Source organism: Meleagris gallopavo, chromosome 4, assembly GCF_905368555.1.
Source record: "Meleagris gallopavo chromosome 4, MGAL_WU_HG_1.1, whole genome shotgun sequence".
Taxonomy (NCBI): Eukaryota; Metazoa; Chordata; class Aves; order Galliformes; family Phasianidae; genus Meleagris; species Meleagris gallopavo.
Genome location: NC_139407.1, coordinates 46,594,394 through 46,622,299, shown reverse-complemented (window position 1 = coordinate 46,622,299; position 27,906 = coordinate 46,594,394). Strand labels below are relative to the sequence as shown.

The 27,906-nt window shown below is 38.0% G+C and overlaps 1 protein-coding gene across 4 annotated transcripts in view; it reads left to right on the top strand.

Annotated features, from left to right (window-relative positions):
* Positions 1 to 6,625: 6,625 nt before the first annotated feature.
* ATP10D (ATPase phospholipid transporting 10D (putative)) overlaps positions 6,626 to 27,906 on the top strand; it is a 60,214-nt gene continuing 38,933 nt past the window's right edge. The window contains exons 1-10 of one of the 4 annotated variants that reach the window (XM_085223210.1): positions 6,626 to 6,731; positions 6,832 to 7,150; positions 14,838 to 15,140; positions 15,801 to 15,995; positions 20,838 to 21,042; positions 23,217 to 23,302; positions 24,385 to 24,491; positions 25,195 to 25,326; positions 26,221 to 26,348; positions 26,493 to 26,745. In XM_085223210.1, coding sequence (XP_085079336.1) covers positions 14,878 to 15,140; positions 15,801 to 15,995; positions 20,838 to 21,042; positions 23,217 to 23,302; positions 24,385 to 24,491; positions 25,195 to 25,326; positions 26,221 to 26,348; positions 26,493 to 26,745 — 1,369 coding nt within the window. In that variant the 5' untranslated portion in view covers positions 6,626 to 6,731; positions 6,832 to 7,150; positions 14,838 to 14,877. Of the gene's footprint in view, positions 7,151 to 7,244; positions 7,441 to 14,837; positions 15,141 to 15,800; positions 15,996 to 20,837; positions 21,043 to 23,216; positions 23,303 to 24,384; positions 24,492 to 25,194; positions 25,327 to 26,220; positions 26,349 to 26,492; positions 26,746 to 27,906 lie in introns of those variants that run through there. The other 3 variants (XM_085223212.1, XM_085223213.1, XM_085223211.1) reach the window with 3 other exon arrangements.

Here is a 27,906-nt window from a genome sequence, read left to right as displayed (position 1 = left end):
TTTGACCACTAAACCAGGAATCTAAAAAGCTTTTGTAGAAGCTTACTTATAAACATGCACAGAGTGATCTGCTACAGCTGAAGATTGAAAATAATGTATCTTCATTTAATTTTTACACTGATCACTCAGTCAAGCTTATAAGTGAGGCTGAGTAAACAACATGACATTGATGTGCAGAACATCATTAGTTATTTGCTCTTCATAATCTATCATATGCATCATTACCTTAATTCTCTATTCTACATACAGCCGAAATGTCTGCAGGCTCACTATATTTAGCATTCAGTCTCATTAAGCTCTGGAGTTGATTTATAGTCTATCCATTAATATTCTCCTAATTCTCATTTTCTACAATTCAGTCCCACCATTTCCTGTCCTGAGTTCAGGGAACATGTTGAAGAATTTATTTTCATCTGATCTGTTACGACCATTTTATAAGGGAAGGTCTATTGTTTTCATTCCTATCTTTACACATTCTTCCTTTCACATTTAAGATTCCTAGGTAAACTGAATACGTTCCTAGGTAAACCGAATACGTAAAACCATCTACGTGTCATGACTGGAATTTTACTTCTGGTCTAATGATTGGAATGGTTGGAATGCAAAAAGAAAATAACAGAAAGTAAATGATAACTCTTGGGACATGCATTAAAAATACAAGCCAAATTATTGTTTCCTTCTCTAATCCTAGCCCTAAGATTGTAATATTAATAATGAATGGTCACAACCTGTTGATGATTTTCAGAATTCTTTGGACATGAGAAAACATAAAAGAAAATGCCCTGTGGGTAGATTATGATGATCCTTAGCCCTGTTAGTAAGCAACAATTAGTCAACACTGGAATATGCTGCATAGCAAGTTGCACCAACGTGTCATAACAGCAGTGGGGAGAAAGTATTCCTAAAATAATAAACACACATCATAATCACACAAGGAATCCATGGACTGTATTTATTATATGGCTCTGATCTGAATTCTACTATACTATTCCACAGTACATTTTATTTCTATCACATAATATTTCATGGCAGTGAAAACAGTAGTTGGCCAAAAAATTTGTGCTGGAAAAACTCTCCTTGTTGGCAGAGGTTATTGCAATGAGGGCATAAGAAGAGAAGGTAATTTTACCAGGCTAAAGTAGAATACACTTTTCTGTTACAGCACATCTATGTTAAGAGTGTTTTTGTCAGTACAGAGCTCTTTTTTTTTATCACTAAATCCTTTCCAGTTTAAATACAACCAACTCACTCCGAAGACAGATGGTCTCAGGATTTACTTTCTCAGTCTTGTCAGGCTGTTCTCAGTTTGGCAGCCCTAAATGCTGGCCAGAATGCCTGGACTTTCTGGAGTCTCTAGATTATATAGAGGGAGCAGCTTTCCACATCTACTTCCTATTTCTGCCCTTTTCCTCTTTCATGGGAAATAACAGTTGAATAAGCTTCACTTGAGGCATTTCTAGACTTCTACTGAAAAACAAATCATGCGAACTCATCCTTGTATCCAAGCTCAGGGAAGTGGAGTCTGTTAGTGCACTCTAGACATACAACTTTCTTTGAAGGATGTTTAAAATCTGATCCTTTTCATGGCTTTTTTTTTTATTGGATGGTGTGAATAATGTACTTGGATTAGAACTAGGATAAAGAAAAAAATCCCAACTCTGCCACTACAATATTTCCCAGACACTGACATCCCATTTAATCTTCATATGGCTAAGTTTCTTCACCTGAAAAATTAAGATAGTACTATCTGGCTGTTCCTGTGGGCAGTGTAGGAATCCATTAAAAGCTTGTGGCTTTACATCATCATGCTTATGAGCTTTAATTAGCTCTGATAAAAACCTTCAGTTCCTCTGTATTTTGGGAAAAGTATGACCATGGCAGCAAGCCAGGTATGTGTCCAGAATGCTGGAAACTTTTTTTCTTGGGAAATACATGGTAATATGATACCAAACAGGGCATATGTTGTGCTCTTGAGGAATAAAAAGAAATACATTACAGAGGAAAAGGAGGTCAGAAGAATTAATTTGAAAGTGCAGTGAGATCTCATCTAAATGTTCATGTATATATTAGAAAAGTATATTTGGGGAAACAGCTGTAAGAGTCCTTACGGTTACCAACTTTTCAAACTTTGCTAACTATTCTGCTGTTACTGCAGTTTTGTCACCTTCATGACCCATCTTCCCATTGCAAAATCTGCTATGAATTATTTTACTGCAGTTCCCCTTTTTCTTCAGCAAGAGACTGAAAAGCCCAACAGTTATCCTCTGCTATCTCAGATGAACAAAGATAAGAAAATAGAGTGGCACACACTTCATACTTTTTTGCAATGGCAAATGGTTTTCTCGTGGCTTCGTCATTGATGATTAAGACAGTCGAGCCATTTTATCTCAGCTCGCCTATGTGTCATCTTTCATTCTAGGGACAAAGAAATATTCTGATTTACCTAAAATCAGGTAAATTTGATTCTCTACCTGAGAGAATCAAAGCCCAAGAAGCACTTTCATATCCATCCACTAGATTATAAAATACTATTTGTCCAAGAAACAGATTTAATGTTTGACATAAGCTACTGTGTAAAAATAGTCAGAAAAGCTTAAATCTTACTTTTAAACTCAGAGTTGTCTGTTCAGCAGAAAGGATAACATAGAAAACTGTAAAAATAAGTAAGCAGAGAAAAATCTTCAGAAAAAAAAATGTAAACTACATGAGAACTTTCTGTAAGCACAGAAAGAAAAAAAAGCAACGTTTACTAAATAGCTTATTTGATACCATTGACTCAGCTCATTTTACATTTTGATAAACAGAAGAATGAGAATTAAGGTTATTTTGAGGACAAGTTTATATATAGAATGAGAAGAGAAGCACATAAGTACATTCAGTTTGTATATCAAAGGAGTTCTGAGGCACAATAAACTAGTAGCAGTGTAAACAAGCTAATAACAAGTTTGCATCTGTAGATAAGATAAGGCTGAAGATTAGCCACGGGAAATTGAAACATCATAGTAAACAGAAAAATAGGGGATAAAGTAATTTACCTGTGCATAATTCTACTCAGCTGGCACTACTTTCTAACCAAATATGCATCCCCGTTGTCCCAGAAGTAGACCAATATTAATTCAGCAAGAGAGCAAACCCAGACTCTTAGAAACTGAAGTCTCACACATAAACAGTTCATTTTCTGTACCGTAAAAAGAAGCAATGCCAAGATAAGGAGTTGCAGGAATATGATGAGAGGTAAAGTGTGAGCACTGTACAAGTGAGTACTGCAGTCAAGTACTCCTTTAAAACTTATCTACACAAAGCTGGCATTTTATCCAATATCAAATAAGTTCTGCACAGATTTGTTAAACTGCATTACTTTTTTGGGTGGACACTTTTATTCAAAATTTAGTTAGTCTTTGTCCATTTTGATATAATTCATTCTTTTCATGTTAACGTTAGCAAAACAAATGTGGACAGATAAATACCAGGAAGCAAAAGAATAACTTAAACATTTAAAAAGTAGTCACTGCTGGTAAAAGACCAAGTGGGTATGAAGTTTAGTTCAGAAGGTAGGAGATAATTCTTAACCCTCACAGCAACATTTGCTGGAGCAGTTTTCTCCTGCAGTACTAAGTGCAAAACACCCAGTTGCTTTCAAGGTAAAGTTCAGTCCACTTATGAACCAATTGCATAGCATTCTTGGGATAACAAGGGAATAGACTCAGCACATAGAAGGTGACTTTCAGGAAGGCTCCCATGATAATATTTATGTACCCGCTCTACCTCACTCAAGATTTGCAAGTCGTATATAATATGCATAGAATATACCTTGCACTGTAAATATACACTCAGAAAAGTAAATGTTAAATCATTCAAATAGAGGTGCATTGTCTGAATCGCTAGCAGACACTTTCACGTTATGGTGCTTATTCTCTGTTGTTTCAATTTTTTATTTGTAAAATGGAAGTACTGATATCATTGTCAGACAGGAAGCTATGAAGGAAAATTCATGAATATTTATAAAACGTTTAGTCAAGTGATGAACGCAGTCTCCCCATGAGGAGATCAATAAACCCATTCTGATTTAGACAGTGTACGGTAAATAAAGGTCATAGCCACACACATATTAGAAGAGATAAAGACCAATACTGAACAGCTGTCTCATTCACTGTGCATCCATCATCTTGCAAACTGAGTCAGACTGAGTTCCTGCCAGAAAATGGATCCACAGATCTTATAGGAAGAGACTAACTCAAGCACATCTGCACAAGGGGCAGCATTAACTCGCACTGGCAAAACAGAGGGTTTTCACACATAACATCATGTAGGACTCCAAATACAATATACAGCCAGTGAACTTGTAAGAAATAATTCCGAACAATTAAAAATGTTAGAGTTTTGGTGAAATCTCTGCTACAGTTAAATTATTTAGATAGAGCTTAGGAGAAAAACGGTGATCAGATTATTGGGTGATAGTCAAGCCCCTTTAAGGCTGCAGTTTATGATGAGTATGCTACTATCTCTTCAAAGACATTTCAAGCCAAGATATCACAGTATGTCACTATTTGTACTGTAAATACACACCAGATCTCTTTAGTACATCCACAGTCCTTATATTTATGCAACTGTACTTGTTAAGCCAGTGCACTGCAGTGGTGATAACCATCCATGTCTATAAAGCCAAATCCCCATTGGCACTGCTATTAATGTGGATTTGACAGTATATTGTTTGGGGAATCATATCCAGGTCCTCAGCATTTCATTAACTGGAGGTACTCCAGGAAATGCTTGATGGCATGCCGTGACAGATTTCTGTCTTCCTTCCAGTTTTTCCTTTGAAAGTTTTCAATCTGCCAGCATGTTTAGTTAACACAGTTCCCATGACGTACATTCCTTTCTCTCCTGTGTCCCAAGCAGTGCCAATATGAGCACAGCTGGATGAGCTGTTCATGCTCATGCTTCCGGAGTTATTGCAGCCGCGAATTGATAGAGGGTTTGAAGAACACAGAAAATCAAAGAGCTCCCTAACTGTGCTGGATTCATCAATCACTCTCACATGCTCATAGCTCTCCCTTTTCGTGTGACAGTTCAGGAATTAATATGGAAGACACATGGACAATGCACAGGAAAGCAAAAGTTATATCCATGTGGAAGACATTCAGTGTTACTATCTCCACACAAAGTTAGCAGGGAGATTTCTGAATTGAGTATTACCTCTGATATGTTTTCTTTGTAGATTCTCTACCATAATATATTTGGGAAAACACAGCTTAATCACCCTTTAGAGAAGCTGCACAGATGCTATTCATCTCTGGGACTAATACCATTTGTACTGGTAGGCAGTAATACAAAAAGATAAAAGTGAAACCACATACATGTAACAGGTAGGTGAGGGGCACTCGTAAAGCCTCTCACCCAGTCAAACAGTCCATCTTGGAGGAGCTCATATATCCTACATGTCTCATTAAACTGCAGAAAGTACTGCACTAAGGCAGCTCAGCTCCTTCTGGCAACAAAGCTAGCTCATTCGTGGTTTGGTCAGGTATTTTTACAGTACAGTGGTGTGCAGGCCTGATTGAGGCAATTGTCATTATTGGGCAAACAAGGGAAATAAAAGAACTCCTTTTGTAGCCGTGAGCATACAGAACAGAGTGGCATGCATGAAAAAATATGAATGTGGAAAAGTGCATGTGAATTATTTACAACTGCAATGTGATTACAAGAAAGGTAGCAATTTTATTAAAAGCTTTGCAAAGTTTTCTTTCTCAAACGACTTGAAAGTTGTCAGTAAATCAATGTTAACCAATAAAACTACATTGTCAGTTGTCAATAAATCAGTGTTAACCAACAAAACTATATTAAAGTAACTGTTTTTTGGCAGGCCTGCTATCTTACAGCAGCTCACTCTGCCTTCCCTGCATTGCAAGTGAATGAGCAAAGATGCTGGATACTGCCAAGGAAATGGAAGAATATCTTATCTTTTTCCTGTTCAAAAGAATACAACTAACTGCTTAATTTCAAGACAGCAGATATGGACTTCCTTCACACAGATCTATTTTTATTCCACCTTACATGTCAATATGCTTTGTTTCTGTGGCCATATGGGCCATTCAAAGAACAGAGTGCTGGATCCATTCACTGAAACACAACTCAAGGGTTTTCAGCGTGTGGTCAGGGAGACAGAACAAGCTAAAATGCAGAATACAGGAAAACCACACCACACACAGAAAGGTGAGCACAACCAGTAGCTACCACTCTGCGCAGCCCTCTGATCTCTAGTTTGCAAATAACTTTTTTTCTGTTTAAACTTTTTGTTGCTGCTTTTGCTTGTTTGTTTCAGCAGAAGATGGTCTTGGAATAGAAATCTTCTGACATTTGTAAAAAATGTGGTTTCTTTGCAACGGGCAGCCTATAGGCCGTAAGAGCAAAAAAAGGGCAGGGCTGGGCTTCAAAAGGGCTATTGATGACAAAAGCTCACTGACATTCTGATACCAGTGATTTGTTTAAGATAATTAGGGCAGCTTCCCAATAGCCAGAGGTCTACTTCTTAGAAAACAAGAGAGCCTGTTTGCTAACCTTGATTAGCCCAGTGGCTAGAAAACTTGATGTTTAGACAGGCCAAGCTGCCTTTGGTGCCAGACTGTGCTGGCAAACGACCAAGAACACCAATTTGCACGGCTGGCTTGTCAGGCGTCAGGCTCTGCCACAGCAACGCTCCCACCACAGCCTCCACCTGCTCGGGGCCTCAGGTCAAAAACAGCCTGTAAATGATAGCTAACATTTTGGGATTGCCAGCGCTACAGAGATTGTTAAGAGCAGCTCTTTTTGTATTCTTTTTTCCACTTACAGAGCTCAGTTCCTGAGCATGGCTGCTCAGAACAGGAGGAAAGCACGCGGCCCTTTGCTGCAGCTTGCAACTGAAAAACGGGGGAAGGGGCTCACACAACGAGGCCTGGCTCCCACGGCAACGAGCAAAGCGGCTGTCCCACGCTGGCGGCCGCAGGTAAGGGCCGGCGGGAAAAGCGGCGAAGAGCCCTGAGGAGAGCCGGCCCCGCGACGGGTCGAGGCGGGGCGGCCTGCACGGGCGGGGCGAGGCGCCGGAGACGGAGGGAGAGCGGCGCGCGCCAAGGGTCGCGGCCGTCCCGCTGGGATGTGCGCGGCGACACCGGTAAGGCCGCCGCGACGGGCCGCTGTTGGGGTGGGGGCGCCCGACGGGAAGGTGACGTGCTGCGGCGTACAGCCGTCCGGCGGCTGCGGGAGGGGCGTGCGCCGCTCCGCAGGGCGGCTGTGGTACAGCACGCGCCTCCCGAGACGGTCGCGGGGACAAAGGACCGGCGGAAGCGCGGCGCGGGGCGGGGGGGGCCGCAGCCGGTGCTGCGCGAGATCTGCCGGGCCGCGAGCCGTCAGTTAGACTGTGTGCTGCTCGCGGAGCTCTAACGGGAAGGAAGCCTTTGAATGGTAAACTCACTGACTGCGCTTTGCTGGAAGCAGACAGGGGAAAAGATGGTAGTTAGGACCTCCAGTCTACAAGCAACTGCGTTTGGGTGGGACTTTGTAATAGTTCATGGTGGTGACTGAGGGAAAGGGTGTCATCTTATATAGCAAGGTCCGTATCAGTGGTACTGAAATCCCTGGAGCTTCCTGAACGTCCGAAGGGGTGAGACGTGCACGAAGTGAGATACAAGATAGGGCCACAGCCATAACTACCGGGCTTAGTAGTGGAGAAAAGTTCAGAAGGATGTGAAAGAGAAAGGAAAGTTGTTCTCTCAGAAGTTCTGCAAACGAAGAAGAAAAAAAATGTACTTTCATATTTTAAAAATATTAAAATAGCTCTTATTTTTGTAGTAAGATAATTTAAATATGCTTGTCTCCACAACAACATAGGATTGAGAAAGCTCTGATTTAAAAATGTGTACCTTCACATCTTCACTATAAAGCAGCAGAAATATCATTATCCCTGTTTTGGTAAGTGATGAATTGCAGCAGAGGGGCTCTGGGTGATATCCTGAAGGTCAGAGTGGAACTTAGTTCTCTTAATATCTTTGTGTGCCCCAAAATCTGGTGCCAGGGTGAGCCTTTACAGTCAGTCTGTGGACAAATATTATTATCAGTAGCAAAAGCTAGTGCGGACAGACTAGGATTGCATTCTTTTGTTAATTGCCACTGCTCTGGGTGATCTGGATTTCCAAACCAATGTCCACAATGTCTAATGCAAACTAGACCAAAATTAGAGCTGAGTGCTCTACATAAGTACTCAAAGACATTCTAATCTGACATTTTCATCCCACCTCCCTGTGTAAGCTGGATCCGGGAAGCTCAATCAGGAAATGCATCTAATAATTTTGTTGTCTTTGGGTTGGCAAATGGTCTTATGGAACACTGAGTTGAACCAGCTTCAGTGCAGGTTCAGTAACAGATGCATTACGAAGAAGCAGACAAAGTCAGGAGCAGTAGATGGGATAAGCAAGACCTGCTCCTTTCAGTGGTAACATTTAGGTCGGTTCAGCTAGTGACAGAATTGCATCTTCAGTGTCTTACGTTTTATTCTGTTTAGAAGTGTTGAACTCACTAGAGCCGTTATTGGAGCGTTCTTAACCCAGTGCATTCTTTCCTATGCTCCTATATCTTTTGACTTAATTTTTAATATTAAAATCTTTTAAGATGGATAGTTGTAGTTGAGCCTCAAATTGCTATATAATGTCTCTCCCTTTCAGGCTTGAAATATCCCCTCAAGAGGTATTTTTAATAGGGTTGCAAAAGCTCTATAGTGATTAAAACAAAATCTGAGCCTAATCTTGATACACAGAATTAATACAGCACTTCTGACAATGAAGGTACTGCTAGCTGTAACATTGCCGTCCTTTTGAAATATATAAGTGTATCACATCTGTTGCAGCTGTTGTTTCAGCTTCTTAAGAATCAGAAGGCTGTATATAACTTGTTCATATTTAAGATGAACTTCTGATGCATATGACTGCAGCATGATTAAGGTAGTTTCAGTCTGACAGGCTGAAAACTGATGAAGCTGCACTGGTGCAAGTCGTGACATGAACCATGTAAGCCTGCATAGTGCTGGAAAGCCTTTGTGGAAATCTCTACTTTTGTGGCTCTATGCTGTTAATATTTAAATTAAGTAGCTCAGGTTATGCTCACACCTGTAACATCCACATTTCCATCTCCCAGTATTGTCTGATCTCTGTTTAGAAATAGGAAGTCTTTAAGACAAAAAAAAAAAAAAAATCAAATCTATTCACTGAAAATGAGCTGTGGATATGAAAGATACTCTTTTTGTAACCATGTGTATGACACCCTTCCCCAGATCCTTTGAAGAACCCTAAAGGATTAAACCTGGGAGCTCCTGAGAGATTGTAACTTTTGAAAAGCTGCCAGCATAGATGTCTTAAAAAAAGGAAAACAGGACAAGTCACTAGTTGAAGACATAGCTTAGAATTTTGTGAACTTGAGTACCGTTTGATTCTGTAACAGTTACTTTTGATACAAATTAGAATGAATAATTTTATCTTCCGTGCAACAGATTTCAGGCTTTTTAAAGAAATCAGCATGGTTAAGAAACAACAGTACCACTAATAAGGATTTATTTCCTTCAGAACCATTTACTATAGCTCAGGGAGCCTTCTGAGTACAAACTCGCATCCTTTTGCATCATGAAAACCAGCATAGCTTTTCTAATGTGACCCACATTACTCTTACGTAAAATCAGTGTTGTGAATTTCACAATTCACACAAAAATTCACAAAGCATCTGCAATGGTTAGGTGTTGCATAACCATAAGTTTAAGATTTACAAGACAAGACAGTCACAAAAGAGTAAGGATTAACCTGAAAAATTTGGTTTTGCAGTTATAAGATACCAGTGTGACACACGAGAACGGAGCATAAAGCAGAACTTTGCTCATGAACAGAAAAGAGGATATAAAAAGCTTGTACACAGCTCTCTGGCAGTCATTCAGTTTTATCATGAAACTGATTGCCTGTAGCTGAAATAAACGATTTCATCCCTGAGTTTTAAACCTGAAATTGAGTAGCATGTGGTTCATTTATGGCTGTAGGTGCAAGATCTAATTCATACCCTAAGTAACTTTACCCAGCGTGGAGGAGATTATCCCTATTTCATGTATTGCTCTCACTCTATAGCATGTTAATCAGCACTGCTGCCTGTGTGGTTTACTATTAAATTGCCTTGTGATTGACCTTGCGTCAGGGCCCAGGCACTTCCTGGTTTTTAATGCATCCTGCTGATTGTTGTTGATTTGAGAAGAGCCACTGATGGCTAGCTTAATTTTCAAGTAAGAAGTTTCCAAGGTGAGGCATTTCAAGGCTTGCAGCGTTTGTGTTCCTTATGCTAAGTCAGACTTTGTAATTCGGATTGTATGGCAAGGTGCTGCCTCAGTGGTTCACTTCTCATAGTAACAACTGCCTTCCACTCTTAATCCAAAATTATTAATCACTACCACAATTTTCCACAATTTTACCGCAATTAATCACAAAGTGATTAATGCTAAGGATGCTAAGGCCTCCTGCACATTATGCCTAAAGGCTGCACCAGAACAGGATGGAAGCAAGCACAGTACACACACGCATGTGCCAGAAGTCTGAGAAACAGTCTCGTGAAGTACATCATTTTCTAGGGGTGTTTAACAAATTTAACTCAAAACACAGCCACGTATTTCTCTTAGAATTGAAATTTTGATTCCTGCAGTTTGTTGAGTATTTGTCTCATAAATAGACAGCACAAGTCTCTTCTCCAGATTCATTCAGCTTGTTAGAGCATCCCTGCAGTTTTCATTTCAGTTTACAAAGATGTTTTACAAGTTTTTGATACTGCTTATTACGGAGAAGGTAGCAAATCTTAGAAGAGCAGAATTATTTTTTTTTCAGAGTGCAGATTATTCTTTAGGCCATGGATCCTTTAAAACTTCCTTGTGGTTTAGTAGCGTGAGAACTGTTGAAGATTCATATACTGTCTTGATTTCTAGCAGTTAGCCTCTGTATTACTCCAGTTGTAACGTGGTGAAACAGTGAAACAAGTGGCAGTGACCCCATGCAGCTATATGTGCAAATAGATTTAGATGGGACTCTGCGTGGATCCCAGGTGTTCCAGTCCTCCATAAGCTTGTGTAGCATGAGCTCTGTCCTGGAACCTCAGACCCACAGGACATCCTGAAGCATTCAGGAAAGGAGCTAGGAAAAGTGGTTGCTATAGAGGTGTATGGCCTAAATCTCTTTCCTTATAGGTTTTGTAGATTTTTTTTTTTTTTCAGTTAAGGTAATGCAATTTCATTGATTGCTTTTCTGTTTACCAAGACTTGATTGACTGGAAGTACACCTGGAGGATGCTAAGGCCTCCTGCACATTATGCCTAAAGGCTGCACCAGAACAGGATGGAAGCAAGCACAGTACACACACGCATGTGCCAGAAGTCTGAGAAACAGTCTCGTGAAGTACATCATTTTCTAGGGGTGTTTAACAAAAATTTGCTGAAAGAAGAACAAGGGGTAACTATTTGGCAAAAGAAGGTTGTTGTCAGAAGGGAGGAAGTGACCAAGAGAAGCTGTAGTAAATGATAGAGTACTTCATATGACATGGAAGCAAACAACCACAGCATAATAATAAGGTGCAGTCCCAGAACACTGTGTATATTGGCTAAAGCATTAAGCAAGTTTGGATGATAATCTCCAGAAAGGAGGCTGGTCAGTGACTGCCAAGCAGTTTGCCAAAGGCTACGCTGTAATGTAACTGGAGCTGAGGAATTGATACCTCAGAGAACTGGAAGAGAACTGGAAGCTGAAAGAGTTCACAAGAGAGGAAGTAAGCAAGTGATTGTGAAGGAAAGCAAGTTTTTGGCACAAGAAGAGGAAGAGAATGTTTATGCTGGGTTTTAAGATTCAAAATGCTTAATTTCAGGTATGGACCATTTACAAGTAGCGTCTTTCACAGCACTGTCTATAGCAGAGAGTTATTGAAGGCTTTTTACTGCGATATAGGATGATGGAATATGAATAATATATAGTGTTGATCAGTCTTTTGGTAAAAAGAACACTACTGAGCCTTGTTCTTGCAAAAATTTAACAATCAGTTCTTGTGCGTTAACCATTTATAGCCCTTCCAGTTTTCAAGTAGGGTATCTCAAAAGCACTTTATAAAAAGAGGAAGGAGTCAGAGTACATAAGGGAACTGAGGTTGACAGAAAGCAAAGAACATGCCCAGTGTCAGTTCTCTTCCACGTTTCATCATCATGTGATGTTAGCACAAAAGGAAGTTGTATTTTTGCATTTAAGATACACATGTTCTATCTTTACACCAATGTTGCTATTTAGCAAGACCAAGCAGCACTCTGATTTTCAAGCTTTTGACTCGAGATCAAAACCTAGCTTCTATGAAACTGGCCTCAAACTTGAAATTTGATCATTTAAGCTTCCTTATTTTGAACACAAAGAATCTTCTAGACTTTAAGAAGAAAATTTAAAATAATTCAAATACTGCTTCAGATTTAAGTTGCTCTCAAATATCTAAATTTTTCTGTATCTTATGCTAGCATATAAAGAAACACCCACAATTTTGCATTAATGCTTTGAGTTAGGTTGGAGAATGGAAGAATAAAAAAAACAACAGGATGGGAAGGTCAAATAATGTTTTGAAAAGGGATTTCCTGCTAAAAATTGTTTAAAATAATCTTCAGCAACTTCATCCTTTTCAGTAGAATTGAATGAATTTGATGAATCTTTTCTGAACTTAGAGCTGGCCAAAGAAGAAGTGCTTATTACTTTATATCACAATTCAAGGAGAAAGAAGAAAAACATGCAACATAAGGAAGAAAAAAAACAAAAAACAAAAGAGATTCAGAAGTTTTCAGTCTTATAAATCCTGTTTTAAAATGGAAATGCAAATACTTTAAAAAAAACATTTGCAAATACTAATTCAGTCAAATCCCAGGTGAGTCAGAGGGTGTTGTGACAGAGTATAAGATCCCAGTGCTTTTTTTTTTTCCTTAAGATGCAGTTTAATTGCCTGATTCACCTTTTTGACTATAGTAGAGGCAGTGAGTGATCTCCTAGTTTCCAACAAGATGCAGTGGTGTTTTTGTTTTAGTTACTGTCCATACAATCTCCTTCAAAATTTTCTTAAAAAAATAAAATACCAGAGCTATTGATAGATCTATACAGCAAGTGCTGTTGAATCTCAGGTTTCTTGCTTCCTTTAAAATTCTGCCTCTGAAAAGGAGGATGAGGAAGGGTGGGGCAGAGGTTTTGGAGCTGTGTCAGGGATGTGTGTGCAGTGAGAGGTGACTACTATTCAGCACCACTGCATGTACAGTAGAAGCCTGTGACTCCAGATCCAGTGGTGAGGAATTCTGTCCTAACACGCTGTTACTTTAAAATATGTAGTTCATTTTTTTCTTACCTTTATTTGTTAAGCAAAGGCCACCAGGTATCACATGCTACAAGAAGTAATACATGTATTTTTTAAAAACAAAGTTTGCTTCCTGTGTTTAAGAGGTTTTGAGATTTGTCAGCTTTTCTTTTTTGTTTTTCCTAACTCTCAACTTCCAGTCTTTGTTTGCATGTTACTGATAACTTGATTCTCCAGCTTTTAAAGGTGCTTTTGCCTATGTAATTTTTAAAAGTGAACAGGATTTGCCATTTAAAGACTTTGCATTTCCACATTCCTTCTGAGTTTACTTTGTCAGAGTTTATTTATTTGTTGCTTCTTCTAGTCACAGAAGTTACCAGTGTGAAATGGTAATGTTTAGTCTTATATGAAAGCAAGCATGATTGTTCTCTACAAATATATCTTGCTTACAAACTCCTGGCTCATATGGCACCTTGAAAAATTTTATGTTGTATACTTAAATAGGTTTTCATTGAGGATATTTTACATTATAATAGTCTGCAGAGCTATGTTAGGTTACTGCTTTGGGGTGAAGATTATCACATCAAGCAAAAACACAGTTAACTGACATACCTTCTAACAGTGGATGCTTGGAAGAGACAGATAAATTTAACAGGACAAAAAGAAATCTTGTTAAGGTGCTCCCTGATAGGCGTAGGGGATATTTAAAATTTACTCATGTGAATGTGTTAGATACAGGAAACAATAGTACAGTCCCAGAACAACTCTTAATTGCTGGATTCTCTTTTTTGCTACGGACCTCAGGGAACCTACAGACTCCTAAGTCTGTATTAGGCATTACTATTATATAGTATGCTGGCAGTGAGATTAATAAAAATGTCCGAGCAGTTAATTGCTTAAAAAGGGACTTCTGGAAGATTGAAGAATCCATCAAATCATGATTGGTATAAAAGCTCGCTTTCTTTCTTAAACAAGGCATTTTATCCAGATCTAATTTAGTGTGTAAAATTACAAAACATAACTTACTTTACAATAGTCATTATATACTTCTTCATAGCATTTTAATTTGGATTTTTCAAGTACCAATTTGATGTGTGCTTTTCACACAAATTAAGAAATTAGTATAAATTTAAATTACGTTGATATTTTCCTGTTATTTAAAGTATAGCAAAAAAACTGATCTACTAGAACAGATAGATCTGTAGATCAGTGACAGAATACTGGAATCAGATTTGCTTTTTAATAAACGATTGAAAAGCTATTGTGCATTTTAAACAGACTAACCAAACTGCAGGATGCTGAAAGAAAATTTGATTAAATACAGCCTTTGAAGAGGAACCTGACATCATTAAATGTTCTTTTCCTGATCTAAATGTGGTAATGGTCTTTTCCCTGGGCTTATTCAGAATTGTATCTGGAACTTTTTAGTTAAATAAGCCTTTACAGAATTATTGCTTAACTCGCTGTATTTTAACTTCTCTCTAGGTAGAGGACATTCCTTGGATTATAAAGCACATAGGGTGCAATGGCAGATCCCATCCACTGGACCCGTTATCGTTGGCAGCAACTGATGTCTACAGAAAGCAGAGAAGGTGGCAGCAATTCAAGTAACAAGTGCTATCAAGCAAAAAAAACTATTAGCAAACATAGGATAGTGATACCCTGCTTGGGACATTTTAAGGAAGAGTATGAAAAGGTATCAAAACTGTATATGAACAACAAAATACGGACTACTAAATATACTTTACTGAATTTTATACCACGCAATTTATTTGAACAATTTCACAGGTAATTAACTATTTTTATTTTGTTTGTGGAAATTATTCTAAAGTGGAATCTTTTTATTTGTGTATTAATATATGTTTTTCCAACCTGACTGTCACTTCTGAAAAGGTGTGTTATTTGTCCAAAAGATTGAATATCAGCCTTGGACTAATCCTTTCTTCAAAACTTCTGTTATTTCCGCTCATTCTACTCTTTAGATTAAAATATTATTTGGAGCACTCCAGTAACCTGAAGTAGAATTTTCAGTTGATTTCCTGCAAATTTATTTCTTCCCTTCCCTCACGTGTCTTATCTCTGGCCATTATTTTCCCCCCCCCCCATCCTCCTGCTTGGAGAGCTGTAGGTTTATAAAGAATGGCTCACTTAAAAGCATCTTATCTACAAGTTCACCACAGCGTCACTAGAAGACATGTGCCTGGAAGGCAGGGTTGGAATTACAGTAAAATCCTTGCTTGCTGCACCTTCTTATTATGAGTATTAATTACCCATTCAGCCAACTAATATATTTGACTGAATAGAGGAAAACGGAGTCAGATATTTAGTTCTTTATTTTTTCTTAGCTCCTACTACAATTCCTTCTTACTTAAGTAGTCTCTAGCATGGAGTGGGGGAATTAAAATGGCTGATAGCACAGCTAACTCTTATGTTTGCTCTTTGTTTCAGAGTTGCCAATTTGTATTTCCTATTTCTGGTTGTTTTAAACTGGGTTCCCCTGGTGGAGGCTTTCCAAAAAGAAATTACAATGCTACCTCTGATAGCAGTTTTAACAATAATCGCCCTGAAGGATGGTCTGGAAGACTACTCAAAATATAAAATGGATAAACAGATAAACAACTTACTAACCAAAGTGTATAGCCGGTAAGAGAGAACATTCTTTCTGGATAATTTTTATTAAATTGATTCTTCTGGTTTACTCTCTGAACACACAGAGAGAGAATAACTTCAGTCAGAAGAGGTCTCTGGAAGTCATCTCTCTAGTCTCGTATCCTGCTCAAAGCATGCCTTGCTAGATAAGATTGCTCAGTGTACAACTAATAGGTATACAATTGTACAATCAATAGGTGTACAGAGGTTAGGTTTAGTAAAATTATCACGGTGGAAAGATAATCAAAATAAATGGAAATGCTCACCAGTGTTGTAGGTTCACAGTGAATTCCCCAAGGAACAATCTCCACTGAGGGATCCTTCCTCAGTAGCAGTCAATACTTAAATGGGGATCTAGGAGAGGTGGAGCCAGGCTCCACCCCTTCTAGTCACACAGGAGAATTGCCTTCACCTGTGCTCCTGTGGCTGACTTGTTGCTTGCCTCAAGTGATCAATCAGAGGTTCAGGCTGTGATCAACAGTTGCCATATACTCAGGAAGTTGTCTAGTTGAATCTTGATCATTTGTTTAGCTAAACAAATATCAAATTAGTATAAAATTTAAAATTCAAATTAGTATAAAATTTGCTGAAAAATATTCTTTTGTGGTTGCCAGAGCATTCATATGTGAGTCTGCACTGCATTAACTAAGGAAGTTTTAGTATTATTCTTAGTATCTTAAAATTGTTTTGGCACCGTTGAAATTCAGTGATTACTATTTCATCATTACAGTGGTGAAAGTCATAAAAGCTATCAGTGTTGCAACTCTGTACTCCTAATGTAATTTCCATGAAGGAAATAAAAACATTTTCCTATGCAGTACTACAGGTGGGATCTCACAAGGGTAGAGTGGGAGAATCATTTCACTTGACCTCCTAGCTACACTTCTTTTGATGCAGCCCAGATATGATTGGCTTTCTGGGCTGCATGTTTTTCTTCCACCTGTATCTGCAAAGTCCTTCTTCAAGGGCTGCTCCGAATCCATGCATCAGCCAGTCTGTACTGATGTTTTGGATTGCCCTAGGCCAGGTGCCTTGTTGAACTTCATGAGGTTCACTTCTCATACCTTATCACGTCTCTGGATAGCATCCTTTCTTTCCATTTGAAGTGTCAACCATACCACTCAGTTTAGTGCCATCTGCAAACTTGCTGAGGAGTCCTCTCAATTTCAGTATCTCTGTCGACAACGAAGGTATTAAACAGCACTGGAATACAGATGCCTGAGAGACACTACACATCACTGTTCCCTGCCAGAACCTTGAGCCACTGAGCACACAACTTCATGTGCTGCAAACACAAATATCTGATATATCAGCTTTCCCAGAAACATTTTATTCAGACTATAAAAATTTGAGCTTAAAACAATAAAGTAATTGAGTTGGGAAAATAAATTATTTTTCCTTTTCATGTCTGCAAAGAAGATTTAAGGTACAAGTCAGATCATTTCTGGTATGAATTGCAGTATACTCTGAAATAATTCACTGCCAGAAAACAGAGGCATCCACTATACATTAATGACCACTGTTTGCTACTTGTAGCCTCATCAATGTCAATGAAGGGGAATTAATTTCTGATCTTTTCTATCTTGATTCCTTCCCCAAACAAGTATAATAATTAGCTTCTGTATTAGTAATCTGTAAAAATGTCTTCCTGTTCCCATTGCTAGTGCTTCTAACTTTTCTTTCTGAACTTCTTTATTATGAATTATTCTATATTGTATAGTCTGATTTAAAAAAAAAGTTTGGAGGCATGGTTTGGTAGAATTAACTTTTTTAAAGCAACAATCCCTTACTGCTTTTATAAAACATGTTTGTAATAGAAACTGGTTTCATCATTCTCTCTTGTCCATGACAAAACAGTCCTGTCTTAGTGCCTTGATATATCTATCCAAGCAGCTAGATGCTAGTTTTTTGCACATTTTGGATAAGTTTGACTTGATTTTTCCCCTTATTTTTTTCTGGCTTACAACAAATGAGTGACATCCATAGTTTCAGAGTTTTGGCTTGCTGCTTTTTATAGTTTTATTCCCAAGCCTGGAATTCACCCATTGGATGTATCAGTATTACTGTACTTAGCCTTTAGTATACAGAGATTGAGGCTACGTTTTCTGAGGAAAATTTCATGGGAAAGTAAGTATACATATGGAGAAAATTGCATGGGAAAGTAAGCACAACAAGTAAAAATAACAGGAAAATCATTGCATACTTTCAATTCCACATTTACTTAGTAGATGGTGATTATGAAGAGAAACTTGCTGTCTGCTTAGGGCTAATCTCAATACTGGCAGTGGAGAGGTTTTAGTAGTTCTCAATGAAATACGTAGTAGTTAAAAAAAAATCTAAAGATACATAAGCACTAGTGTTTTTTTCTTTTACTAATCTCTAGTAAATAATTACTTCAAGGGTAAATAGAAGTACTGCTTTGTTACTAAATCTTTATCTCCAAATAGTTTTGTAGTTTATCAAATTCTAAGGCTTAATCACTTTGAAAAATGCCTGTAGCAATCAGACTTTGCCTTTCGTTCACCATCCTTACTGTAACTCTTCTAGATGTGAGCAAGCTGTGGAAATAATTTTTTCTTGTTGCTGTCAGGTGTTCTCAAATCCTTTCCATAGCACCTAGGATGAAGCAGTAAAAGACTGCTGTTGCAGAGTAACCAGAGCATTCTGTTCTAGTCAGCATTATCTCTTTGGACTCACTTTGCCTCTTAGTGGGGAAAACTGACTACACACAGAAAAAAAAAGTGTAGATATGGTTCTCCATGCTTACAGAATAGCTAGTGACAGCATCTCAAGAAGAAGCATATATTTGGCTGAGGCTGATTTAATTTTACCTCAGCTTTTGCTTTGTGTTTACTTGGAAAACCATATAATCAACTGTATAATCAATGGATATACAGATGGTGTGTGTGTATATATATATATAATATATACATATATATATATATTCCAAAGCTTGGCTAATATAATTTAGATTGGAGTAATGAGAGAAAGTCACTTACCCTGTCCTGGGCTCACGAAATGAACTCTGATGGAGTCAGCTCTTAAATGGGTCTAGGAGAGGTGGAGCCAGGCTCCACCCCTTCCTGCAGCACAGGTGATTTGCCTTCACCTGTGCTCCCGTAGCTGACTCATTGCTCGCCTCAGATGATCAATCAGAGGTTCAGGCCGTGATTCAGCAGCCCCATACATCAACTCTACCTTATTTTCACTAGAGATAATGTTATCAATATATTGGTTAATTATGTGGACTTTGTGCCATCTCATTGGAGAACAGGATTTTTGAAAGGGTACTGTCAGGCAACACAGATCTGAAAGGGATGGGTGCAAAGCTTGACACAATAAATGTTTTTCTGATATTTTCTTTGTTATCAAGGGCATTTCACCAAGTTAGCACTTTGATTAGAACAGGTAGATCAGTCTGCACAGAATTGCCATGTTGTAAAGTTTGTTAGCTTAAGTCTATACTATGGAAGGTGGGTGCACTTCCCAGCTTCCTGGTGCAACTGCCATTTTCAGCTAGGTAAGCCCGAGTGAGATTTAGAAAAGGATGCACAACATGAAGATGCTCCCAAGACTGTGAAGAGTACATTCTCCTCACTTTAAACATAGCTCTAGGGTTAGCCTGTGAAAAATATTAAAACCAGCCAACTACCAAGATGTAACACAGTAGAAAACAGCAGTGACAGCATAGAAGCAAAGTCCTAGGCTGCAGCGGATGAGGATGTGCTCAAACACAGCAGCTGTGGACACAGAAACAAAGGAAAGAATCAACTTAACTTCCAAAGGCCTCATATACGTAGGAATTTTCAGCAGGATACCCTTGCCTCCACTGCCAACCCTTAAGTGAGGTCTGGGAGGCGGTGAATCCTGACTCCACCATTTCCATTCACTCAGGAGCTTTGCATGCACTTGAGCTCTTCTGGGTTGTCCCTGCCTTCCCACCAGGTGCTCAATCACTGTTTCAAGCTGTAACTTAGCAATTCTGCCAACAGTAGTAACAATACCGAAAATGTACTGCATCCAGACATGTACAGTGTTTGTATCAGCAACCCTATTTCAGTGGCCTACTATTGTATGCCTCCAGTTAGCTCCTTGTTGCTTGCTACCTCCCAGCCTATTCACCACTCTAAACCTGAGTGTACTTGCAATAAACTGCTGTAATTAAATAAAAAGAATTATTCTTTGTCTCTGTTGAATATGGAAGAGCAGATAGAAATGGAAAGTTGAAGAAGGCACAAACTTCTGTATTTCATGCCTGTATTTTTTATAATAATGAAGTATTTCAACTTTCTCTCTTGAGTATTGTAGGTTCTTTGCACCTTATGTTCAAAAACAATGCGAAAATATATAAAAGCCATGAATACAAGTATTTATGCTTGGAGCACTAGTAAAGCAGTTGCTGAATATTCTTTGCTCACTTGCAAATGTTGGAATAGTGAAAGGATTTAAGGGGCTGAATTTTGAATTGGGCTAACATAATTATGAGAGGGTGATAGGAATGTAATTCCCAGCAAAACAGGTCTGGGACCTCAGAGCTGATCATAGAATCATAGAATTGCTTAGGTTGGAAAAGACTTTCAAGATCATCAAGTCCAAGCTGAACCTAGCCATACTACTCTAACAACCCACCACTAGATCGTGTCCCTGCGCACCACAGATTCTTTGTTACAGTCACCTAGAGCTGTTAGACTGTCTCATCAAAATTCTTAATGACTTGGAAGTAGAAGTTCAGTATTGGAGTCATTTCCTAGGTACAATCTGTTTCTTTGAACTTTCAGTTTGGGGTGGTTTTTTTCTTTTTTTTAATTGTTTTAATGTTTTTATATCCTTTTTCAGAAAAGAGAAGAAATACATAGATGAACACTGGAAAAATGTCAGTGTTGGAGACTTCATCCGGCTTTCATGTAATGAAATTATTCCTGCTGACATGGTGCTGTTATATTCCAGTGACCTGGATGGGATCTGTTACATTGAAACTGCAGGTCTTGATGGAGAAACCAATCTAAAACAGAGGCAGGTGGTGAGAGGATATTCAGAGCAGGTGATAATTGTGCATTTCCAGTGGTTTAAGAAAGTTGATGTGACAGTCAACAATAAAAACCTTAGTCCTCTATATTGCCTACTATTCAGCAATCCCCATCTAAAAATATAATAAATAGACGATATAGTTTTAATTTTATTTGTTGTTATTTTGGAGCAAATCTTTGTCAGCTCACTCAACTCAGAGAAAGCGAGCTCTATCTCAAGTGAAGTAAAACTAACTTTTCAAGTAAATGTCCAGTCGTCATGTATAACACATAGCATTTAGTGCTCTGAAATTAGAATTTTTTTTTGAAGGGAGTTCAGTGCCACATAAAAACAGAAAGAGGAATAGATGTCTTCTTTTTCATTGTATTTTCAAATGTATTTTTAGCTCCAAATTTAGACCTTCAAGGATTTAAAAGTCTTTGGAACTCTTACGATTTTTTAAATCTATACCTGTCAAGACTGAACATCACCAGGTCTTATAATTTTCACAGTGGTGGTCAGAAATTAGTGCAGTCTTCAGCACACCTGGTAACTGAGTGCTGATATGGAAGCACTGCACTGACAACATCACCAGGGAGATTCAGTGTTGTCCGTAAGAATGTGCTGTTAACAGACTGGAGATAAAATTACCTGAACTGCCTCTGAATTGTCATGGGGAGGTGCGAAGGAGTTCATTTAGATTTTTTGGTTACTTAAGAAGCAGGGTAATATCAAATGCATGATCTGTTAAGAAAGCTGGCTTTCTTTCTCCTGTTCTTTTTTTCTCAGTTTTAGAATGAGATAGTCATGCTGTCCCAAAAAGTGACAATTTCTTCACCATAAAAGACTGTTCGTTTTTGTCCTCCAAGGGAAAAAGAAAGGCCATCATGGTGTCTAGTCACAGTTTCTGATTGTATATTAGTTAACTTCACAGACCTCTGGTGTCCTGGCAGTTCAGTTCCAGACAGAGGCTTTGTCCTCTCAAACTCAGGCTGAATAAGACTGTGGGAGTTCTGTGTATGTAAACAGAGTATAACTGTCTCACCTCTTAGTTTCTCAAGCTCGAAAAAATAGAAACAACATAAATCAAATTAAAAAACATTTGAAGACAAAGTCTAAAAAGTTGTAACATAATGTAAAAATATTATGTTCTGCATTTTTATGACTGAATAAACACAAACACAAATGTCATCATTAGGGCACTTGTTATTGCCTTTGGGATTCCTTTGGGAAGGCAAGGCAACATTTGGGCCTAAAAGAGGAGCTGAAACTCTCGTAGCTAATTTTTTGTAAACTTAGAATACCGTAATTTATTCTTTTTTTTTTTCTGTATGTACCTCAGTGACCACAGGAAAGAAATTAAGGAAGTTCTGCAAGAGGCTTATAAACAACAACTAGCAACAGACAACAAGGCATAGAAGAGTGTTTCTGACCATCTTCGCTTTCCTAGAGAAATAGACAAAAAATTGAGGACTTTTTCCCTAAGGATAACAAATTTTTTAATGAACAAACTGACACTGCCTTGCTGCTTTTAATTCACTCCATTAAGAAGGAATTAATTTCCTTTTCCCTCACACCTTTTATGATTAGCTCAACCAGACATTTATTAGTATGAAGAAGCTGATAAACCATTAGCACTAAATCAGTGTGAGCAGTGGTTCTGCTTACGTTGTAGGAACGGTCACAGGACTGCATCGTTCAGTTCCTTCCCAGCCTTTCATGGCCAATGACTGAATTCTGTCATATGTGCAGTATCCTCATATTTAACAGAGGGGAAAGTGCTGTCCTTTTCTTCCAGGCAGCCCAGGAGTCCAATTTGATAAAAGGATTTGCCAGCTCTCCATTTCTGCTTTGGCTATACACCACATTCCTATATTGTATTATCAAACCATATATCAAACCAATGTTCCACAGCCAAAGCAGCAAGTGTTCCTAAGATACCAGTATCTCAGCTGATACTTGCAAGGGTTTGATATTTACTAGGAAATCCTGTATAAGTCTGATTTACATAGGTTGCATGTAGACCATCAACATCATTAGCAACTTTAAAAGTTGAGTTAAATAGTTTGACAGTGATATCTACATCTACAAATGTATGAAGTTTCCAGGTTCTATCATATTTGGTCTCAGTTGTTTTTTTTTGTTTGTTTTCTTTCTCTTTTTTTTTTTTTCTTTTTTCTTTTTTTTTTTTTTTTTAAATAACTTCAGGTCTCTGAAATTGATCCAGAAAAATTTTCTGGTAGAATAGAATGTGAAAGTCCTAATGATGACCTCAATCACTTTCGAGGCTTTGTGTAAGTAAGCTTGGTGGCTCTTTAAACTGATGTAATTTGCTTTGGTGTTCTTACTAATTTTCAGAGGGTTTGTTTGCTTTAAAAAATGACCATGTGTACATAAGTCAGTGTGCAGCATTATATTTCTGAGTGCAGCCAGGCAGGCAGAGCTCCAGAAGGAGTTTCTAAACACCTGATTGTGAACCGGGAGAGCCCACTAGCACTTTATATTTTATATTAAATATTTTCAGCATCTTAGTTCAGGCTATTTTGCAACAGTATCTACCACATTTTAAATGGCTGCCTTTGATCTGCTGTTAATGACATATGATATCAATACAGAATTCAGTCTGGACCATGGCTGCTTTGATCAGAATTTGAAATGGGAAGAACTGGCTTCCCCTCCTACTCTCATGTGTTTTGTGTAACTCTCAGCCATTTAATCAAACTGTGTTACTTTACGTCTATTTTCTTGTTAAGGGTCTGTAATTTTGTTTTTCCCACTAGAAAAACAAAATATTATTTCCAAAGTGGTTAATTTTCATTTTTTGAGATGTATAATGTCTACATTCTTCCCTGTGGGCAATGGCATGTTAGAAATATGAAGAGAAAATGAAATACTTTTAATTATCTTTCTCCAAAGAAAAGTCTTGACAAACAGGGCATATCCGCATTGAAAATATGGCACGGATGACAGTGCTTACAATACTTTTAAAATGGGATTTATAGTTTTTTATATGTTTTTTTCTAATGCTGGCCATCTAAATAGAAGTCATCTGCTTTCAGACTGTATTTGTCCTGCGATCATTTCAGCAGAGTTTCCCGTTCCTCAATGCCAACATGGCAGATGGCATGCACATGAACATTTTAATACAGTGCCTAGATGCCTAGAATTTCGGAGGTGATCTTGCATGCATGTTATTCTCTTCCTTTGAAAGATCCAATCAGAAGCATCAGAAAGGTAGTCAGTGACAGGTAGCTTCTCTTGGTAATCTGCTCCCTAACGCTTTTTCAAAACCTGAATGGTAATTGCTGAAGTCGTGCAGCCAAATTAATGTGCTGCTCTATGGGTTGGGTTTTTTTGTTGTTGTTGTTGTTTTCAGTGAGAATTCAAGCAAGGATCGAGTGGGCCTCAGCAAGGAGAACTTATTGCTGCGAGGATGCACAGTAAGAAATACAGAAGCTGTTGTAGGCATCGTGGTATACGCAGGTTAGTGAACGATCCTGGCCTTCTCAGATTGCCTTGCAAAGAAGATGGAATTATGTGCTTTAAGAAGCAGTATTGCACAAACGCAAATTAGACAATTAAAAGATTGAAACCAGCAGAAGGCAGCCTTAGATTGAAGCATTAAGAATGCAAGTCAGAACTATTTGTTTTGTTTTTTTAAAATGTAAAAGGCTGATATGTCTGATTATTTATGGGAAGCCTGCTCTGTTCTTTGTACAAGTCCTTGTCCTCAACTGTTAACTGCAATGACAAATCGAGGTTTTGAAATTAAAGTGGGGAGAGCTGCCTTTGTTAGGATTTTTTCTGGTCCAGAATTGAAGTTAATGCTGTTCTAAAGTCGAAAGGCTGAAGTTTTAAGACTATACTGTATTCAGGCAGATAATTGTAATGCAGGTGCAGAATTTTGTAGAAAATATTAGAGACTGTATCAAAAACTTCAGAAAGGAATATAATAGGAATATTATTTACAGTATAAAAGATAATATGTAGCTGAGCAATTATGGTTTAGCTTTTTTAGTTTTCTTTAAGACTATTACTTTAGGAGCAGTTAGTTTGCTCGTATTTATATTCTCTTTTCACATATTAGTTAACAGGAATGTCCAATTTCCCAGAGCTTTAGAAATATAAAGGACTTTTGATTTTCATACTTGCAAATACAGAATTTCAACCTTCGTTGTGATTACAGGTCATGAAACCAAAGCCATGCTGAATAACAGTGGACCTCATTACAAGCGCAGTAAATTGGAAAGAAAAGTGAATTCTGATATTCTGTGGTGTGTTCTGCTTCTAATTTTAATGTGTTTAACAGGTGCAATTGGTAAGTATGAATGTGCAGACTCCTGCTGCTTTCCCCTCAGGCATGGTGTTTTAATTTGGGGCCAATTCATTTCAGTAGCCTATTTCAGAAACTGCCTTTCTCCATATCTAATTCTTTATCAGCAGGGGATGCTGCCAAGTTTTAGTTTATGTTGTCATGTTTAATCAGTAGTTAGTCAATGGATATGTTCCTAGTGTGAGTTCTTAAGTCTAAAACCTGCTTCTCCAATTCATTTTCTCGTTCCTCTCAATAATTGCTCTGTAACACTTGTACTTTGTGTTAGATTTGTTGAGATAAAATGAAATGCTTGTACAGTATTGCAGGGAGAGGCCTAGTTTGAGTAGAAACAAGCACTTTCTATTTTAGGGTTTTATGAAATAGTAAGCTTGAGTACTAAAGTTCAAAAAGAGTACATTTTATATGAACCAAATGAGTGCATAAAAGGTGTTTAAAAAACTTCGTCAAGTTATGCTAAATAGACATGTCTGGCATCACAATATGGCTTAAACATAAACATAAACATAAACTGGGTTTGTAATTTATGCTGTTTCTTTTCTGTGACAGTATTTGTCTCACAATGATGTAAAGTGACCAGAGTAGCTTCATGACATACCACAGCTGAAAGCTGGAAAAGTAAAAATGAGATATTTAATAACTAGGGTTTGGGGTAGGAAAACAAAAAGGGCTTATGAAACATAGCTAGTATTCTCTTAGTTTTGAGATGGGTTGCATAGATGTAGTATTGACACAACTGCAGTAAAACATTCATGTGTGCATTGACATTTCATGCATTTTAGTGGGGTTCCTATCGAGGCAAATACTTCTCTGGAAGCTTAGAACTACCTAAACTGTTATACAGTCAACATAACTGATTCACTTGTTCTTATTTTCTAGGCCATGGAATCTGGTTAAGTAGGTATTCAGAAATACCTTTTTTTAACATCCCTGAACCAGATGGGAAATCGCTATCTTCTATGTTAGCAGGGTTCAATATGTTCTGGACAATGATCATTTTATTACAGGTAACTGGTCTGTTTTGAGCATGAGTCATATCCTGATCTCACTTATGTCCTTGAAGTAACTCTTTGGTTTCAGAAGAGTTAACTTGTGTTTGCATGTGGCTAAAGAATTTGGTCTCTTTTAATCCTTGTGTTTTGTTTCAATAGGTCTTGATTCCTATTTCTCTCTATGTTTCAATTGAAATTGTCAAACTGGGACAAATTTATTTAATACAGAATGACATTGATTTTTACCATGAGAAAACAAACTCTACAATTCAGTGTCGAGCATTGAATATTGCTGAAGACCTTGGCCAGATTCAGTATATCTTCTCAGATAAGACTGGAACACTCACTGAAAATAAGATGGTTTTTCGGAGGTGCAGCATTGCAGGACAGGAATATTGCCATGAAGAAAATGGTAAGGTGCTAAATCCACACTTGTGGTAGTCCTTTTTCCATTCTCAGAGAAACTTCAAGTTGTGATGAAGACGGGTGTTTCTGAGGTTTGTGTGGCAATACAGAAGGTGTGGATTTAGGCTGGTCTTACTTGAATCTTTCCCCATTTGTGGAAAACGGGGAAAGATTCTAGAATTCTAATTTTCCTTTGGTCAGTTGCACAAAATTCATGTGCAGCATACAGAGACTTGAAAGTGTATGTGAGGTGCTACTTTACAGATAGTTAAGCCTGTGCATATTTGATACCACACACAGAACACTCTTTACTTTCTGACATAGTTACATAAAGTAACTATTCAGCTACCTATTTTATTAACTAGATAAAAACACAAAGATTTTATTATTATTACTGTATGTTAACTGCATACATTTGCTCTTTCACTGGTGAAGATCAGAGAAGTGCTGGCAGTTGGATAGACCAATCACAACTATGTATTAACCACTCTCTGTGGTTTTGCTGCCAGATGGAACCGCTCACTTTCTGCAAGCAACAGGCACACCCTGCTGGCTCAGAGTGCATGGGCTCTTCTTTTGTTCACAGTCACAGCAACTGGTGGTTATAAATCATTTTATAAATCATATAATTTCCTCACATATTCTGAAAATCATGTGATGTAGGTGTCGGAGTGGTTCTTTGGCTTTGCATAATTATACTGGGAAGGATATCACAAGAGCAAAGTGAAAAGAAATGTATTTTAAGTTTAGAATTTGATGAATGAATAAGTTAAGTAAAAAAGTAGAATATATTTTCAGAGCACATCTTCAAGAAATGAAAAGCGTTTCAGAAGAGATGAGTTGTGACTGATTGAAGTCTCTTTGTGCTTGGCATATGTCTGCCACTCACTTCTACTACTTATTTCCCTAAGAATTCACTTTTCTTCCAATAGTATCAGTGTGTTAATTATGTTTATAATTATTTCCTATTGTACCCTGGCATTTATTTGGAGATAAAGCATGTCCTTCCTAACAAATCTAGAAATTGTGTGCCTAGAAAATCCATCTGAAAAATGTTGGAGGTCCTATGTTTAACTCTAATTTTCCTTTGGTCAGTTGCACAAAGTTGCTATTTCCCTGGCTCCCACTGTGTGCAGTAAGAGATGCACTACAAAGCAGTTCAGTCTTT